Here is a 20,431-nt window from a genome sequence, read left to right on the forward strand (position 1 = left end):
TGCAACGTATATTAGAAGACAAAAATAAGGATATTCATTGCACCATATTTGAAATACTGGAAAGTTAAAGCTTCTAAATGCCTACCAGTAATGAATAGATTGATCAATGGTGATAAATTCATAAGATAGAATAATATATAGTAGTTTAAATGAATGAACTAGAGCTATATGTATCAACATGGAAAGATCTGAAACCAAGGTTGAGTTTTTAAAAAAAAAGCAAGTAACTAAATGACACATATATAATACCATTTATGTAAAGTTTTTAAAAACACCGAGAACAACACTGTTAATTATACATATAATAAAGTTACAGGTATTAGTCACAGTATTATGGTAACAAATAGCTCCACAATCTCAATGGCTTAACAAAATAAAAGGGATTTTGTTGTTGTTGATGCTGCATATCCCACACTGGAAGGAAGGAAGGAGGGTTTGCTCCTCACAGTCACCCTGGGAGCTAAGCTGGAAGAAGTGCTGCAATCTTCCTCAACCTCTTACAGGGAGAGGGTGAGCAGTGAACTACAGGCTGGCTCTAAAACCTTCCACCTAGAAGGGATACAGTCATTTCCATTCGCACTCATTCACCAAAAAGCAAATCACATGTCCACTTGAGACAGAGAACTATCTCACCTCATGCCCAGAAGAAAAAGAGTAAGGATCTGTGAACAGCTCTCATGACTGCCACAATGTAACAGCCAGGTGTAGAAGGTATGTACCAAATTCATAAATGCTTCTCCCCCAGGGAAGAAGGGAAGGAAGGAATGAAATCAGAGACAAGTAGACACTGGATTTCATTTTTATCTATAACGTTCCTATTTTCAAATTTTTAAAGTCAGAAAAAAACCCCGCAGAATTCTGACCACACTACCAGAGATTTTTATTCAATAGATCTACATTAGGGTTCTAATACATATATATAGTATATATATATATATATATATGACAAAATTTTTTTAACATTTAAAAAATATTTTTATAAACATTTGCTAATTTGGGAATGGATGTGTACACAGTGGTTATATCATCCTCCATAATTTCCCTTACTGTTCATCAACTAAAAAAAGAGACGTTTTAGACATTTACATATCATATAATGGGACTAATCTAGTATAATCTTTTAATATTACAGATATAAAACTAATACCCAGAAAAGTTAAGCAAATTTCCCAATTTGCCCACTAAGGTCAAATCATACAGTTTATTCAACAAGTCCAGTTTAATAAATTATTAAAACTAAAGAATACAAAGCCTATAAGGAATATTCATTATAACATTAAAATCTATAACATTAGCCCTAGCTGGTTTGGCTCAATAGATAGAGCATCGGCCTGCAGACTTTAGGGTCCCAGGTTCGAGTCCAGTCAAGGGCACATGCCTGGATTGCAAACTCGATCCCCAGTAGGGGTATGCAGGAGACAGCTGATCAATGATTCTCACTCATCATTGATGTTTCTATCTCTCTCTTTCCCTCTCCCTTCCTCTCTGAAATCAATAAAAATATATTAAAACAAACAAAAAACCTATAACATTAGAACAGTCATCATAAAAAGTCATAAGGCTCTAGTAACTCCATATTAATTTATGTGATTAAAATTTAGGATACTAATATTATCTTCAGAAAATATATTTTAATTATAACATTTACATGACTTAATGCTTACGAATTTTAGTGATTAACTGAAGAATGAAAAGACATTACACATTTTTATTTTATAAGGACTATATGTATGATCAAAACAAAATTAGATGCTTAGAACTGAAATCTTACCTGTTCGCTTATTTCTGTCCACATAACAATACTTTAACTCATAGTCTTGTAATAAATCGTGAACTTCCTAAAAGTGACAAAACATGAATTCAATTAATACACAAATGCAGTTAGTAGATAATCCAGCTAATTAGCCTACCACCATTACCACTACCCTCTCCCATGTAAAACATCTTCCATGAATCTCTATTACTTATTTAAATTAAAGGCTCATCAGACATAGCCTTTACCATCAATCTACCTCTCTAAATATATCCCCAATACACCCCCCACACTCCCTTATTCCTACTCAAAGGACTGTTCACTGCCTCATGAGGATACCACGCACAGTCCTTACTCTGAAGGTCTGTTTATGCTGATACCTTGACCTAGCATGAGGCAAACATCGTACTAAAGCTCCCAACCTTTACCTGAAATCACATGTATCCTTTGCAATTCCATCTCAAATGTTCTTCCAAGAATCTTTTCCCATTCTTTTCCACAGGACATGACCTCTCCCACATCTAAACTAACAATGGTCATACTTTATTTATGCCTCTCTTATAGAAAAAAATTAAACATTTCTATTTCTATACTACATGCTTAACTTTTAACAAGTAATAAACCTGTAGATACTTGTAATCCCTGCACGGAGAATAAATAAATGTAGACTGCAAACATAACTTACAGATCCCTGGGTATGAAAACAAAGAGGGAAACTCTAGGCCTAGTTCAAGAAACAAGAAAAATGTCAAGTTAAACAGCCTAACTTTACACTTAAAGGAACTTGAAAAAGAACAGCAAGCAAAGTACAAAGTGAGAATGAAGGAAGGAAATAATAATGATCAAAGCAGAAATAAACAAAATAAAGTCTTAAAAAAAATACAAAAGATCAATGGAACCAAGAGCTGGTTCTTTGAAAAGATAAAAAAGACTGACAAACCTTTAACCAGACCCATCAAGAAAAACAGAGGACCCAAATAATAAAATCAGAAATGAAAGCGGAGAAGTAACAACTGGCACCAAAGAAATACAAAGGATTATAAGAACATATTACAAACAACTACATGCCAAAAAATTGGACCGTCTGGAAGAAATGGATAAATTCACAGAAACATATGTCTGCCAAAACTGAATCAAGAAGAAACAGAAAATCTGGACAGACGGATTACAACTAATGAAATTGAAGCAGTAATAAAATAAAATAAAAAACCTCCCAGCAAACAGAAGTCCTGAACTGAATGGTTTCACAGGTGAATTGTACCAAACATTCAAAGAAGAATTAACACCTATCCTTCTCAAACTATTCTAAACAGTTTGAGGATGGAAGACTTCTAAGCTCATTTTATGGGCCAGTATTTTCCTGATTATAAAACCAGGTAAAGAAAGAAATTTATAGCCCAGTATCCCTGGTGACCATAGGTGCAAAAATCCTCAACAAAACATGAGTGAACAGAGTCCAACAATACATTAAGCAGTTCATACACCACAATCAAGTGGGATCTATTCCTGGGATGCAAGGTTGGTACAATACCCGCAAGTCAATTAACATTACATACCACATGAACAAAATGAAAGATAAAAATAATATGATCATATCAACAGATGCAGAAAAAGCATTTGGCAAAATCCAGCACCCTTTTATGATAAAAACTCTCAGCAAAGTGGGACTAAAAGGAACATACCTCAACATAATAAAGGCCATATATGTCAAACGCACAACCAACATCATAGATCAATGAATGGGCAGAAAATAAAAGTATTTCCCTGAAGATCAGGATCAAGACAGGGATATCCACTTTTACCACTCTTATTCAACATAGTACTGGAAATCCTAGCCACAGCAATCAGACAAGAAGTAGAATAGGAGGGATCCAAAGGAAAAAAAAAAAGTAAACTGTCAATATTTGCATGGCTTAATACTGTATACAGAGAACCCTAAAGATTCCAGCAAAAAACTACTGGATCTGATAAATGAATTCAGTAAACTAGCAGGGCACAAAATCGATATTCAGAAAGCATTTATATTACTATACACTAAGAATGAACTATTCAAAAGGGAAACCAAAAAAAACTATCTCAATTACAATTGCATTAAAATAAAATAAAATACCTTGGAATATATTTAAACAAGGAGATAAAAAACATGTACTGGGAAAACTATAAAATACTGAAGAAGGAAACTGAAAGGGATACAAATAAATGAAAGCATATACCATGTTCACATACAGGAAGAATTAACATGGTTAAAATGTCCATACTTTCCAAATCTTTACATTCAATGCAATTCCTAGCAAAATACCAATGGTGTTATTTCACAGAACTAGAATAATATAAAAATTTATATGGAACCACAAAAGACCCCATATAGCCTCAGGATATTCATTGCAGCATATTTGCCGGTGGCCAGAGGGAAGCCTGGGTCCCGGGTGCCAGAGGGAAGCCAGTGCTGGCATCCGGGGGAAGGAAGGCCTACTCTTGCACAAATTTCACGCATCGGATCTCTAATCTTCTACCTAATAAAATAGTAATATGCAAATTGACCGCACCTTCGCTACGCCCAAGCCACGCCCACCCACCAAAGCCACACCCACCAGCCAATCAGGACGAGTATGCAAATTACCCAACAAAGATGGCAGTTAATTTGCATACGCTGAGAGAGGGAGGAGTGAAGACTGAAGACAACTTAGAAGGAAGAGGGAGGAAAAGCAGAAAGCAAGGTGGGTGCCAGAGGGAAAGCCCAGGCGGGGTTGGAGCAGGGTGGAACGGGGCGGAGCGGGGCGGAGCGGGGCGGGCGGCAGTGGCAAGCGGGTGCAGGCGCGGTGGCCATAAAGGCAGCGGCAGCGGCAGCACACGCGGCCGCAACAGCCGCTTGCAGGATTTTCCTGCAAATGGGCTACTAGTACCATAATAAGTATGTATGGGGCCATATGGGTTCTTGAAATATCAGGGGACCACTCTGTAAAGTACATGATTGTCTAATCACTATGCTGTACATCTTAAACTGACACAGAACAATCCTATCTAATAAAGAGGGAATACACTAATTGACCCTCACGCCATCGCAAAGATGGCAGCGCCCATAGCCAATAAGGAGGGAATATGCTAACTGACCTCCACACCCTCAAAGATGGCAGTGTCCATAGCCACAAAATGGCAGTGCCCAGTCCCCTCAGCCCTGCCGGGATGGCAGGCACGTGGCAAGGCCACTCCATGTGCCTGCCTCTGGAGTCCCCCAGTCCCCTCAGCCCCCCAGCTGCCCAGGGCCAGCCCGAGGCACAGGCAAGCCTCAGATGGCAGCGGCCCAGCTGCCCAGGGCCGGCTCAAGGTGCAGGCAAGCCTTGGATGGCAGCTGCCGAGCCGACGCCCGAGGCACAGACAAGCCTCAGATGGCAGCTGCCCAGCCACCCAGGGCCACCCGAGGCTCAGGTAACCAGGGCTGGCTGAGGTTTGCGCTGCCGGCAGTGGTAGCAGCAGAGGTGTGATGGGGTGTCACCTTCCCCTGATCACTGGGTCGCCTCCCGCCCCTGAGGGCTCCCGGACTGTGAGAGGGGGCAGGCCGGGCTGAGGGACCCCCCCGCCCCCCCTCCACTGCATGAATTTTCATGCACCGGGCCTGTAGTAGTGAATAGAAACTATAATTTAAAAATAACATATTCTTCATTTGGAAAAGATAACTCAATAGCACAACATATACATCTTGCCAATCGGCTAATTCAATACTTTATGGAGACAGTGACATGGTTTTGTTTGAAGGGATCCAGTGTATGCTTTCAGTTGCACAGACTCTAATCTCTCATTTCACTAGTTAACAGCTGTCAAATGCCAGATGAAGAAAACATGATAGGCTCTTCACACCATCAAGTACCCGTAAACAAATGGCATGCTGTGTTCCTAATTCAGCTGACAGATTTACCTGAGAGAGATCTCAAGTATTCAAAGATGCATTTCACAACTTAGAAATTTTAATTTTTAAATACCTATATTTCAATTCATGGCTTTTATATGACTCAGATGTGGGATGTTGATTGTGCCAACTTGGAAACCTTACAAAGCTTCCTGCAAAGAAATTAAAACGATTATTTTTCTCCCTGCCCTGATTATTCTGACCCAGGCAAAAGTGGGTCACTCCTCAATTTGATCCCTGGAAAGGTGGCCAAAAGAAAAACTTAAAACCTGAAAGATAGTCCTAACAACCATTTGCCAAAATTCTACCATGCTCCACAACACAAAACCAAAAGGACGAAAATTATCTCCCTCTACTAATCCAGTTTTATGACATTTCCATTAACTTGCAAGCAAATGTTAAGGAACAAAGTAGCACCTTTAATGAAAATGCTTTGCCCTCTGACCGGCAATATCACTTACAAATATCTTACAGTTAGATGAATTCACCAAAATTGAAAGTATTAGATAGCTTTAGTAACCTATTTCCAGGCCAGATTCACTATCACTCCTGGAATTAAATGTGAAATTTTGCACATTATGAAAAGTCTCCTGGGCAGAGGACCAATAGCTTTCAAAGCAGTTAGTCAATGACTCCCAAAAGTTAAACAACTAATGTTCCAGTTGGTCTGGACTTCTTCCTGAATAAAACCCAGCTATAGTTTTAAACCTGAATCACATTGTCTTCTAAGCCCTTCACTGAACTACTTTCATGAAAGCATTATTTTTCTTTGTAAGAAAGGGTTTCATAGATCAAAACACTCTACTCTTAAATTCCACTTTTATGGAATTAAAAAAAGAAGAAACAAGAATCTTTGTTGGGAAAAAAAAAAAAGAATCTTTGTTGGTTTGCTTTAAGTTTTGTGGGATTTCATAATATGAGAAGATGATCTGTTACAGATATTAAGTTATAAGGCACAATAATGAAATAAACACCCCGGAACTCACCACCGAACTTAATACTAGAGGCCCATTGCATGATATTCGTGCAAGAATAGGCCTTCCTTCCCCTGGCTTCACTCCCAGCCACCTGGGAACCGGCAAGTCCCTGCTCCCGCACGCCCCCCTCCCCCCCCCCCCCGCCCCGGAAGCCGGCAAGTCCTCGCTTCTGTCTGGAGCACTACTCCTGTAGCTCCTTTTGCCATCCCCCTCCCACTCATAGCAGGTGTCCCACCCCTCCCGGCCGCTCCATGCCTGCATATGCAAATTAACCCACCATCTTTGTTGGGTTAATTTGCATACTCACTCTGATTGGCTGTGGGCATAGCGGAGGTATGGTCAATTTACCTGTTTGTCTATTATTAGGTAAGATTATGTTTTGAAAATACACTCATATTACACATGAGAGTTCATTTATTCACTACTGCTTGCTATTCCATTTTGTAACTATAGTACGATTTATGTATCCATTTTTCTATCAATGAATATTTGATTTGTTTCTAGGTTATTATTGTTGTTTGGCTACTCACATATTTTTTAAAAACTGCTGTCACATTCTTATAAATTTTACATACGTATTTCCTGGTGCACAGAATTTCTGAAGGAATGAAATTCCTGGGCTGTACACATACAAATTATCATCTTTACACGAAAGTGCCAACTTGTTGCTAAAATGGCTGTACTGTTTACATTCCTATCAACAGTACACCAGAGTCCCACTAATCCAATCCCCACCATGCTTGATGTTATCAAATACTTCAATTTTGTCAATTTCATGGATATAAAATGTTTGCATTTCCTTGATTAATAAGGAAGGGCATGATAAGGAATGGCTATGATGTCCAGTTATTTATTAAATGCTAATCTAAGTACTGCTGTGAAGGCATTTGTAGATAAAGTTAATATCTACAATCAGTTTACTCTAAGTAAAGACCTTAGATGATGTGGGTGGCACTCACCTAATTTGCTTAAGAGCAAAAACTGAGGTTTCCTGGGTAAGAAGAAATCCTGTCTCAAGACCTGCCTGAGTTTCTAGCTCATGGTATGCCTTAGAGATTTTGGACTTGCAAGCCTTCACAGTCAGTCAGTAGGTCAATCAATTAATCAATATCTGTGTGTGTAATACAAATGCATATAAATATTATAGATAAGCTGTTTCTCTGAAGAACTCTGATGCAGCCATCTTTCTATGCTAAGTTATCATTTATTTCCCTCTCGCTCCCCCATTTTTTTAAATATATATTTTACTGATTTTTTACAGAGAGGAAGGGAGAGGGATAGAGAATTAGAAACATCAATGAGAGAGAAACATTGATCAGCTGCCTCCTGCATGCCCCCTACTGGGGAAGTGCCCACAACCAAGGTAAATGCCCTTGACCGGAATCGAACCTGGGACCCTTCAGTCCGAAGGCCGACGCTCTATCCACTGAGCCAAACCAGTTAGGGCTCCCTCTCCCCCTTTTATGCCTAAGAGATTCAGACGGAGAAACCTGCTTCAGGAAGGAGAATTTAGGATGTTGTCTTAGCCTAATTTGAATTAAGTATGGTAAATAGGAGGGCTTCAGGAACGGGCCTATTAGCTAGATACCCTGTGTCCCGTTATTTCTGAGCCTTCTAGCAAGGATTTTCCTGCCAGGCGTGTTCTTCTCTTCCTCAACTACCTGAAATCACCCACTCTCACTTCTGAAACCTAAGATCCATACCCACCCCCTTTCTCCTTTGTCCAAAATTGTCTTAGATGCACAATGTTGCCTCGCTGTCCTTGGGATTTTCATGCCTATGTGAATTCTCCATGCACATACACTGAGTGGCCAGATTATTATAATCTCTAAATGCATAATAATCTGGCCACTCAGTGTATATCCTATATAATAAAAGGCTAATATGCAAATTGTCCCCTCGACCAGGAGTTCGACCAGCAGGCAGGCCAGCCAACCGCCCATGTCCCCTCCCCCTGGCCAGGCTGGCCGGACCCCACCCATGCACAAATTCATGCACCGGGTCTCTAATACACACTGAGTGGCCAGATTACTATGTGTTCAGAGATCATAATAATCTGGCCACCCAGTGTATATTAAAAATGTTATTTTCTCCTGTTAATCTGTCTGTTAATTTGATTATTAGCCCAGCTAGAATAACTTAGAAGGTGGGAGAAAAAGTATTAATATTTTTAGCCCCCTCAATATGTCCGCTTTTGGTTTTTCTAGATACTCTAAGTTTGAGGAAGTTCTATTCCTGTGTGCTGTACGTTTTTATCCTGAATAGGGGTTAAATTTTATCAAACGCTTTTTCTGCATCTATGGAGATGACTTCAGTCCCACCTTCATTCCAGTGTTCTCCATATTCTTATTTCCACCTCCAACTTCTCTCCGAGTCTCCAAACCTGTATGTGCTATTGCTTGCTTGGAACTGCATCTGGAAATTCCAACACCAGATAATACGTTTGGGGGATCCAACAAAGGGCCTAGCATAGAATACTTTTCATGATGTTAGCTGAGTAAATGTAGCGTCAGATTTAACTTGGCTAAATTTTAACAGCTTTCGGTGCAGCTGTCTTGCTGGAAAGTTCATTTGAATACCAACTTTTTGGCAGGGGAACATTCTTGGACAAAAAAAAAAATTAATAAACGTTCAGCTCTTTCATTAGCAGTATAATAATAATAATTTACTGAGTGCTTACTTTATCCCAGGCACTTTATATACATTACCCCATTTAATCCTAACAGCCGGAGGAGCTGAATTTTAAAGCAAAACTTGAATATCCAGATTTTAAAGATGAGGACCTTGAGGTCTAGAAAAGTTGTGTGACTTGCACAGTATGTGATGGCTCTGGGATTCAAAGCCCAATCAACAGACTCTAGAGCAAACACAAGGAAGCGTCACCGCAACAAAAACAAAATCTATGAAACATTCATTTCCATCACATTCCTAAAGCGCGCTGAATCATGGACTTCCTAACCTTAGAATGGGGATCAGAGGAAAAAAACGGTTTGGGAGATAAAAACAAAAGCAACATATCGTCATTTTTGACAACTAGAAATCTGTTTGCATCATTCCCTTATTTAACTATTTCAGTGAATCCTCATTTCCCCTAAAATGAAATCCAAACTGCCTAATATGGTTTATAAACTTACAATCATTTAGTCCAGCCTCCTGTGCCAGCCTTGTATCAAATCACTATCTGTCTCAGACTCTATGCCACAGCCACAATGAATGAATTTGGGGCCACACTTTTTTCCATCTTTAGGATCCAGTATGTCTTGTTACTACTGCCACAAATAGTCCATACTTCTCTCTTTCCCTCCTTCCGCTAGCTACCTTCTCTCCCCGGGACTCAGCTTACGTGAGTTTCTCTAAGGAGTCTTTCTGAATCTCTCAGATATGGATTAGATATGTTTCCCTTGTGCTTCAACAGCATTTTTTCCTCTTCCCCTCACAATACTTATAGCACCTATGAACCATATTTTCACTGCTTACGTATTTGCTATTTCCATTAGATTGTAGGCTTAGCAACAGCAAATAGCACAGGTGTGCTTTGTTCATAAACAAGTCTCCCATATCTAGCACAGTATCTAGTGAAAAGCAGACCTTCGATATTGGTTAAATGCATGAATGTTTGTTTCCACAGATTGTCTTTTTCAAATCCAATGCAGTGTTATTTCTTCTGAGATTCTTGTTTATAGTGCTGAAAAAACTGAAAATATACTTCTTTAACCTGACCTAATACATAGCTCACTTTTTAAAAAGAAAATATTTTAAATTAATTAATATTACATACCTAGCAACAAGAGGCTCTCCTTGAGCACCTTTTGTTTGCAGCTGTCCCAAGGAAGAACACTTTAATCTCCAGGAGATACATTTAGATAATCGTGCCTCCCAAAGAATAACCATATGTAAATCACAATCTCATCTTCTCCGATGCACAAAATGTTTTGTTTTTCCCTTCAAATATCACCTGGCTGTACTACATTATTAGTTTTCTATTCCTGTGCAACAAATTACCACAAATTAAACTTAAATGGGTGCTTAAAACAACACCTATTTATTACCACTCAGTTCTAAAGGTCAAAAGTCCAGGCAGGTTCAAATAGGTCCTCTTCTTAGGGTCTCTCAAAGCCAAAATCAAGGTGGTAGGCAGGCTGCACCCTTTTTCTAGAGGCTTGAAGGAACACTACATTTCCTCTCATTAAGGTATTATGCAAAATGCCTTGTGGTTGTGGGACTGAAGTTCCTGTTTTCTTGCTGCCTGTCAGCTGGGGACCACTCTCTTAGCTCATAGAGACTGCCCTAAAGTCTCTGTATGTAGCCCACTTTATCTTCAAACCCAGCAACAGTGCATCAAAGCCTTCTTGCAATTCAAATCATTTGATTTCTCCTTTTACTGTCAGCCTGAGAAAACTCGCTGCTTTTAAATGGCTAGTAAGATTAGAATGGACCCACCCACAGAATCTAGCTTTTGTAAGTCAACTGATTAGTAACCTTAATTATATCTGCAAAAAAAATCTTTTTACCATGTAACATAACAATTACATACATGAGACCCTGTCACACTCACAATCCCATGGATTAGAAATCTTGGGGTCATTTTTTAATTTCTGCACACCACAATTATCACTAATAGATATAATTTACTGCACACTTATACACACTTTACACAAAATAACTTATTTAATATGTCAGCTTTCAGAACTCAAGTAAAGTGAAAGGGCATCCACACAGAAGACAAACCCAGCAGAGTGTCCGAACACAGGCGATGTGAGGGCCTCTGGCCAGGGGAGCAGCTCAGTTCAGGAGGATGAAGCCTCTGCTGCATGAGGTGGGCATCTGCATGGGGGAGGGAGGGGGCAGCCATCTGCAGTGGTGATGGGAGATTTCTTACATAAAGAGGGATTTTCAAATAAGTAGATATACTAAGGATAACAAATACTCTGTCAGAAAAAAGAGTAACAAATATGGAATGGGAGAAAACTAGAATGCACTCTATAGTGTTAGATTGCAACTTGCTGTATCAATGTGAACTCGTTATTTAGATAGATAGATGATAGATAGATAGATGATAGATAGATGTATATATATATATATTTATGTATTTTCTAGTTCTGTCTACTAAGAGGACCTGAAAGCAGTGGCATCTCAATGGCAACGAGTATGTAGATTCTGGCTTCTTAATAGTGTTTTCCTCTGAAAGAAACTAGGCACTATATTAGTCAGCTCAAGCAGCCATAACAAAATTCCATAGATTGGGTAGCTTAAATAACACAAACTTATTTTCTCACAGTTCTGTAAGCTAGAATTCCAAGATCACAGTTCTAGTTGATTTGGTTTCTGGTGAGGTCTCTCTTCCTGGCTTGTAGACAGCCACCTTCTGACTATGCCTTTGCTCAGGGCTTTTGCACATGGAAGTAGGGGGAAGATGAGGCACACAGCAGAGAGTGAGTTCTCTGGTGTCTTTTTTTGTGAGGAGACTAATTCTATCTGGTCAGGGCTCCACTCTTATAACCTCATTTAATTACTTGCATAGAGTCCCCATCTCCAAATATAGCCACACTGAGGGGTTAAGGCTTTAACATATGAATCTGGGGAAACACAAACATTTAGTTCATAACAGGACCCTTTATGAAATGGCTGATTCCAAGGCTGAAGCATGGGAAGTACCAAATAAGTGACTTTTATTTTTAAGGTTTTTAAAAAAATTTTTTTTTAGAGAGAGAAGGAGGGAGAGGGAAAAGCAGAGGGAGAGAAAGAGAGAAGCATCCATGTGAGAGTGAAATATAGATCAGTTGCCTCCTGCACGCCCCTACCGGGGATGTGCCCTGACCAGGAATTGAACCAGCAACCTGTCAGTGCACAGGATGACATCCAACCGAGCACACTGGCCAGAGCTGAGCTACATTTTGTGTCAAAAACAAGTTTAAGCAGAGGATCCAGGAGCCCCGAAGAAGCTCCCACTGACCAAATGTAAAGCAATTTAGGCATCAAAATACTCATAGTGATGGAGTATAATCCATAAAACAACATGGGAAACCATGAGCCTTGTTTTGATATAAATTAGTAAGTGAATACATTGAACACTTGAAGGGGAATAAGATATTTACATTCTTAATGTATTTCCCCTCAAAAGCCTTATTATTTACAAGGAGAAGCCTGGCAGGCACTACTTTAATAAAGGTCCATCAAAATTATCAAAGTTAACTTTATCAACAATGAGACAAATCTAAAACATGCATCCCTGTGATATTCCTGACAGGGACCCACCTCAAATCTAATCATGAAGAAACATCAGACAAACCCAAACTAAAGGACATTCTACGAAGTAAGTTGCCTGTAATCTTCAAAAGGGTCAGGGTCATAAAAGTCAAGGAAAGACTAAGGAGTTATTCCACACTGAAGATGACAACGAAGTGCAATACATGATTCTGAACTGGTTCCGGAACGTTCACTATGAAAGATATTAATGTGACAACTGGCAAAACTTAAACACAATCTGAGGATTTTAAGAAAATATATATTTCTTTATTGATTTCAGAGAGGAAGGGAGGAGAGAGAGATAGAAACATCAATGATGAGAGAGAATCACCAAACAGCTGCCTCCTGCACACCCCACACCGGGGATCGAGCCTGCAAACCAGGCATGTGCCCGTGGCCGGAATCGAACTGGGGACCCTTCAGTCTGACGCTCTATCCACTGAGCCAAGCCGGCTAGGGCCAATCTGAGGATTTGATTGAAGTATTTTGACTTTGATGGTAGTAATGTAGGTTATATTGGAGAATGTCCAAATTTGTAGGAAATACACAACAAATACTTAGGGTGGTTGACCATGAAGTGGGTGCCCACTCTCAAACAGTCCAGAAAAAAATGTCTTGGTACTGTACAGTTCTGCACCACATAACGACGTTTCAGTCAATGATGGACTGCATACACAATGGCGGTCCCATCTATCTATACTAATAAAAGGGTAATATGGTAATTAGACCAGACTTCTTCCGGACGACCCTCTGGACATCCGGATAGTGGCAGGGCCAAGGCAGAGGCAGTTAGGGGTGATCAGGCCGGCAGGGGAGAGCAGTTAGGGCGATCAGGCCAGCAGGGGAGAGCAGTGGCAGGATTGGGCCTAAACTGGCTGTCAGACATCCCCCGAGTGGTCCCGGATTGGAAAGGGTGCAGGCCGGGCTGAGGGACCCCACCCCCATGCACGAATTTCAGGCACAGGGCCTCTAGGCCTATCTAATAAAGAGGGAATATGCTAACTGACCATCACACCCTCACAAAGATGGCAGTGCCCACAGCCAATAAGGAGGGAATATGCCAATTGACTGCCATGCCCTCAAAGATGGCGGCGCCCACAGCCACGAGATGGCAGCGCCCAGTTCCCTCAGCCCCACCAGAGCGGCAGGCGGGCCTGGCCACTCCGCGAGCCTGCCTCCAGAGTCCCCCAGTCCCCTCAGCCCCCTAGCCCCCCAGGGCCAGCCTGAGGCACAGGCAAGCCTCAGATATCAGCTGCCCAGCTGCCCAGGACCGCCCGAGGCTCAGGTAACCAGGGCCAGCCAAGGCTTGCGCTGCCAGCAGTGGCAGCAGCAGAGGTGTGATGAGGCATCGCCTTCCCCTGATCACCGGGTCACCTCCTGCCTCTGAGGGCTCCCAGACTGTGAGAGGCCAGGCTGAGGGGACCCCCCGCCCCCTTCCAGTGCATGAATTTTCATTCACCTGGCCTCTAGTATATATATAAAAGGCTAATATGCGGTGTCCCCACAGGAGTTCAACTGGGAGTTCTATCACTCACTATGACGTGCGCTGACCACCAGGGGGCAGCGCGGGACAAAGGAAGGCCCCAGCCAGCGGCTGGAAGGCCCCTATTAGCCCTGATTGCCGGCCTGGCCTAGGGACCCTACCCGTGTATGAATTTTGTGCACCGGGCCTCTAGTAAGATTATAATGGAGCTAAAACATTCCTATCACCTAATGATGCTGTACCTATCCTAACATCACAGTGCTATTCATTACTCCTGTGTTGGTGGTGATTCTGGTGCAAACAAACGCACTGCAACACCAGTCATATAAAAGTACTGCACATATAACTGTGTACAGTACGTAGTACTTGATGATAATAAATGACTGTTACTGGTTTATGTATTTACTAGAGGCCCAGTGCAAGAATTCGTGCACAGGTGGGTCCCTCAGCCTGGCCAGTGATCGGGGCCTATCTGGGGTTGGGGGCTGCCTGGCAGGGGGGAGGAGCTGCAGGAGGTTGGCTGGCTGGCCCCCCCTATCGGGGCCATCAGGGGGAGGAGCTGCAGGAGGTAGCCTTGCCGGGGGGAGGGGCCGGGGGAAGTTGGCTGTGGGAGCACAATGATCATCAGGGGGCAGCTCCTTCATTGAGCGTCTGCCCCCTGGTGGTCAGTGTACATCATAGCAACTGGTCGAGTGATCATGCCAGTCGTTTGGTTGTAATGGTCGCTTAGGCTTTTATATATATAGATATAGATTGCCACACTATGCTTTTTGTCATTATTTTAGAGACTACTCTTTCTACCTATAAAAAACTTTTCAGTAAGAGAGTATGCCATGTTACACCTGCAGGAGCCTCATACATCTTGTTTATCATGCTCTTGATTGTATCATTTTCTGTTGTGCTTAATGTAATCTTGTGTTGTTTTGTACAGGAACACACTATACAGGTTTGTAGCCTAGGAGTAGTAGGCTATACCATCTAGTCTAGGTGTGTAGTAGGCTATACCATCTAGGTTTGTGAAAGTGCACTCAATGATGTTCCACAATGACCAAATCGCCTAATGACCCATTTCTCAGAATGGATCCTCATCATTAAGTGGTACATGGCTGTACTTAAGAACTTTTCTGTAAGCTTGTTAGATTATTTCAAAATGTAAAACTTCCCAGATTCACATGTTCTTCTTGTTTACTGCCATTATTTCAACTCTAGGTCAGGTGGCAAAATACCCACAAGGGATAGAGTTAGAGAACTGGAGGCTAATGTGGAATCAGAAACAAACAGTGAAATTTGCAGGTAATAAAAGGTCCACCCCCGTCTCGGGATGAGTCGAGGAGGAGCGGGAGAGAACCAACCCCGGGTGAGTTCCGTCGCAGAAAGGACGCGCTCTCGCCAGATGGTGTCTGCCGGCTTCGTGTTCCTGTATTTCAAGTATTAAACACAATACGCCTTGGATCCGACGCAGGAGACTGGTCAGAAGGAACCTTGAGTTCTCGGATTTTTTTTTAAGACTCAGAAAGGTGATGTGGTCCAACTTCATGCATGAGAAAACCGAAGGCGGAGAAGAGAAGCGAGCTCCGCGCCTCGGAGCCCGTCCCGGGCTCCCGCCATGCACTCTGCGGTCCCCCAGCTCTCAGCTCTGAGCCGGGCGGCTGGACACAGCATCCCGTGGTCCAGGAAGCCGGGCCGTCATCCTGATTGTAAATGCGATGAATCTTGTAACGGTTTGTTTCCTTCAAAGCATTACGTTTTACTCTTTTGTCTCTTAACTATGTTAACTATGTCATTCCACAACTTTGTTGCCATCATTTCTTGGCAAGACAATTACTGTGAATTCTCAATAAACAATGTTAACAAACAAACAAAAATAATAAAATAAAATGAAAAATAAAAGATCCAAAGTCCAGGAAGTAAAGGCAAGCTGGGAACTATGAGCAGATAATCACTGCAGTGGGTGAGGAAAGACAGAAAAACTGAGTAGCTGGGGCCAGGTGGAGTGGAGCTGGGTGGGAGGGGGTGGCAGGAAGAGAGCTAACAACTATGCTGGCAAATGCAGGTTAAAACAAATTCAATGAATTCTAAATGCTATTTTGGCATTCAGGTGGTAACAAACATTTAACAGAAAGCTTCAAACACAAAGAAAATGTCCAAGCATAGGGAAGAGGGAAATAAATTCACAAATCTAAAGATAATGGTAGTAAATAAGCACAAAATTAAGCACCAAATGCCTAGAAAACAAGTTAAGGCACTCAATGAGTTAGGGACTCACAAATCTAGCAAGAGAAACTCTTTTTTCTTAGCAACACATACTTATTGTGAAGAACACTGAACAACACAATGAATAATAGTCTTGACATGTTGTAACAAGAAACATTCTTTGTATCAATCTTTGACTTCTAACAAATGTTAAGTAGGAAATAGTAAACATGGTTCCTTGTAAAGCTCTTCCAAAAAACTTTTTCGGGCATCTGTGTTGTTCCAGGCACAGTACCTAATGTCAGCTGCGTGTACTGGTGACCAGAGAACAAGGAGCTTTTACATCAAAGGTGACCTTTTAAGAAAGAAAATCAAGGAGCCTGATTTATATTCTCAGCTAGGTGGAGGATCAGCCCACCGATGCCTAAAACTGCCCACCGCAGCTTTTGATAAAGCTCTTCCCAAGCAGCAGCTCTGCATCTGCTCACGCGGTCCGTACACAGGGGAGTGCCAAGCACACGACAAAGCCCACAGTGGCCTGGGATGCACTTCTCAGCCTGATCTACAATCCCAGCGAGATCCGGGGGAAGGTGCAAGAGGTCCTAATCCCTTGGAATTACATGGGAAATGCTGTATGCCTATGAATATTAGCATTTTTATTTTATTTATTTTTTTTTGGAGAGAGGGTTTATAGCTTTCAATTTACAAGCCATAAACATCTGACTGAATAACTGTAAGTGAATGGAGTAACTCACTGCCAAAAAAGAACAAAGTCTTCCAATGCAAAATTGGTTCATTTTACCAACCAATCCTGAGAGCCTGCCGTGTGTCAGACAAGATGAACGGAAGTACAGCATTTTAGAACAAAAAGGTGAGCATCCTCTTCGGTTTTGGATTTCCCTTGGAACAATGTGTCAGGCTCTAGGTTTAATGCTAGTGGTATCACAGTGTGTGTGAAGGGGAATTGCGTTGTCGGGTAAGTATATGAGCTCTGAAATCAAACAGACATTATTTCTTCTCTGCTCTACCACTAATCAGCTGAATGACCTTGGACAAATAGCCTGACATTAATTTTGCATTTCTGTGTCTCTATCAATAAAACAGCCTTGAAATGAAGATTAAATATAATATAAACGAAATACAACATACAGTGCCTGGCAACAGTAGGCACCCAATAAACAAAGGTTGTTATTTTTATTGTAGCTAGCCAGAGGAAAAGAAATTTGCTCCACTGAGGGGTTTCTGGGAGATCTCAACTAGACAACCGTGATCAATTTGGGTGCCACATTTTAAGAGATACACTAACAAGGTGATTGTGATGTGTGTTCAGAGAAAAGTTCAGGGTGGGGAAAAAGTAGATTTACAGTTGTTCGTATGGAAACAAATACAGTAATTAATAAAAAATGAACTCTGCATTTCATGTACTCACAACTATAAACCTACTTTTGCCCACCCCAGTTAATAGGATGGTGAGGAAACTTAGACTCAAGTCCTAAAAACTAGTGGTTTGAAGGAACTGAAGTTATAAGTAAAAAAAGAAACTACTATACACCCTCTAATTACCAGAGGGGAGAAATTGAATCAAGAAATCAAAATTTCAGGGAAATAAGTTTTACATATTCAATATAAATAAGAAATGTGTAAGATAGTTGTCTAAAGATGGAGTAGGATACCTTACAAAACAGAAATTGATTTGAAACTAAAGGCATTAAAATGTGCTAGAATTCACGTGTTAAGGACTGTAAATTGGATTCATATATTAAGCAAAAGGATTAGATGAAATGTCTTCTAATCACTTCCAACACTGATATTTATTTTTAAATTAAAATTATATATTATTTGGGATACTATTGATTGGTAGAAACAAGACCCAACTTGAAATAAATGAACCAATAAAGGGAATTTAGTGGCTTGCCTAATTAAGAAATCTGGAGGTAGGGCAAGCTTCAGTTATAGTTTCATCAAGGCTCCACCTCAGCTTCCCTACTTTTCCTCCCCTAACCCCCAGGTCAGTCCTCCGTTGGAGGTCTACTCTGTCCTCAGACTGTCAGCTGCAACCAGGGCATTACGTCTCTGCACTAACTTCCAGTGGGAAGAAAGAGAATCACTTACCCTAACAGCCAAACCGAAGTCCTGGCTTCTCTGTGATACCAGCCTGAAACCATCAGTATGGCCAAGGGACTACCATGTATTCACTGGCTCAGTTCCCAGCTATTGCCCGTCTTTTTACCAATTCCAATGGCAGAAGGAAAAAATCTTGTTTGTTCCTTTAAGTCAACCCCTACAGAGGGGGAGAGAAATCAAACCCACACAAATCATTTACTTGCTAAGGACGGAGGGGTGTGTCCTCAAAGGAAAATCTGGGTGCTGTTAGGAAAAACAAGAGGAAGAATGGAGACTGGGTAGGCAACAGTATCAGTCTCAGCAAGATACAGATGGCACACTCAAAAACTAAGTAATTGAGCCCTAGCTGACTTGGCTCAGTGGATAGAGCGTCAGCCTGCGGACTGAAGGGTCCCAGGTTCGATTCCGGCCAAGGACACATGCCTGGGTTGCAGGCTCGATCCCCAGTGGGGGGTGTGCAGGAGGCAGCTGATCAATGATTCTGATTCTCTCTCATCATTGATGTTTCTATCTCTCCTTCTCCCTTCCTCTCTGAAATCAATAAAGAAATATATTTTAAAAACAACAACAAAGTAATTGAATTTTTTTAAGAGACTATTTACAAAGGCTTAAAGAAATCCTATTACTAGCAACAGTCCCCTACAAACCCCTAGGCCTAAGGAGGCAAGGGGAATGATTACAAGCCAGGGAGCTTGGCTGCACAGAAAGCACCACTGGAAAGAAATCATGAGTGCCCTCTGAAAGTAGAAACAGCCAAGTCACTGTCACCTGGTAGAGAGCGAGCTGGGTGAATAAATACTCTCCTCTCTCTCTCCTCCGCCCTCCCATCTCCCACCAGTGGCTCTGGCCAAATGCAACCAGAAACCACAGGATGAGAAAAGCCTTGTTAGTGCAATCCCCGGCACAAGTCAGCCGCCCAGGACACAGAACAGGTGAGAAGGGTAAAGATAGATCTGGGGGAACAAATGGAAGACATTCAGCACAGCAACCAAGGAGGATTCCCTTCAGATAATCATGAGGCAAAATATACAGTCCAGACAAGTGTTCAAGATGGTCTCATCTTCCCACTTCTCATTTAGTACCTTTCTCAGGGACCCAGGCCCCTCAGAGTAAGGCAACTGCCTCTTTAAGGCCGTTGAAATACAAACAGAGCCAGGGTCCCTGGTAAGCAATTTTACAACCCTTACACTTAGATACTTCTGTTTTCTTTATTTACATTTCTTCATTTGCCGGCTTCCGCTGGGCTAAGTACTGCTAAGCAATAAAGCTTGTGCCCACAGGAAAGAAATAAGCCTGGAAGCCCACACGGGCCACTAGCTACGAGATGGGCAAGATCAGAATGGAGAGACAAGACGCAGGGGGTCAGGGAGAGGGACCCCTTTGCAGAGCAGCCTTCCATCCAAGTTGATCTCATTGAATGCTCTCCTGATCTTCTGAATCTTGCTTATTAAAAAAAGCAATTCCCTTAAACACAGCTCCTGCTGGAGCCTCTGACTTAAGACGCAGGTGCACCCATCGATGATTTGAAGCTGGGCGAGTCTCCCCTCAGGTGTAAAGCCGATTAGATGTCACTGCACTGTGTAGAGTAATCTTACACTTCAGAAGCATCATAACTTAAGTAGATGTTAAAATGCTAGCAGGCAAAACTAAACGCCACCTACCTGTCCTTTATATGGGAAAACGTGTAGCAAGTCTAAAAATAATTGGTAAGCATTAGGAAATGGTCTATAAATCACCTGAGACTTCTTCGG

General features: G+C 41.6%; 1 protein-coding gene across 6 annotated transcripts in view; it reads right to left on the minus strand.

Annotated features, from left to right (window-relative positions):
- The window catches only part of RAVER2 (ribonucleoprotein, PTB binding 2), an 86,579-nt gene that overhangs the window by 60,065 nt on the left and 6,083 nt on the right, over positions 1-20,431 (minus strand). For all 6 annotated transcript variants that reach the window (XR_013813782.1, XM_079777015.1, XM_079777013.1 and 3 more), the window contains exon 2: positions 1,772-1,838. Coding sequence is in view for 5 of the 6 variants with exons in the window: in XM_079777015.1 (XP_079633141.1) it covers positions 1,772-1,838 (67 nt within the window). In the remaining variant the exon portion in view is untranslated. The remainder of the gene's footprint in view (positions 1-1,771; positions 1,839-20,431) is intronic.

The sequence above is a fragment of the Cnephaeus nilssonii genome (genome assembly GCF_951640355.1).
Source record: "Cnephaeus nilssonii genome assembly, chromosome: 7".
NCBI classification, from domain to species: domain Eukaryota; kingdom Metazoa; phylum Chordata; class Mammalia; order Chiroptera; family Vespertilionidae; genus Cnephaeus; species Cnephaeus nilssonii.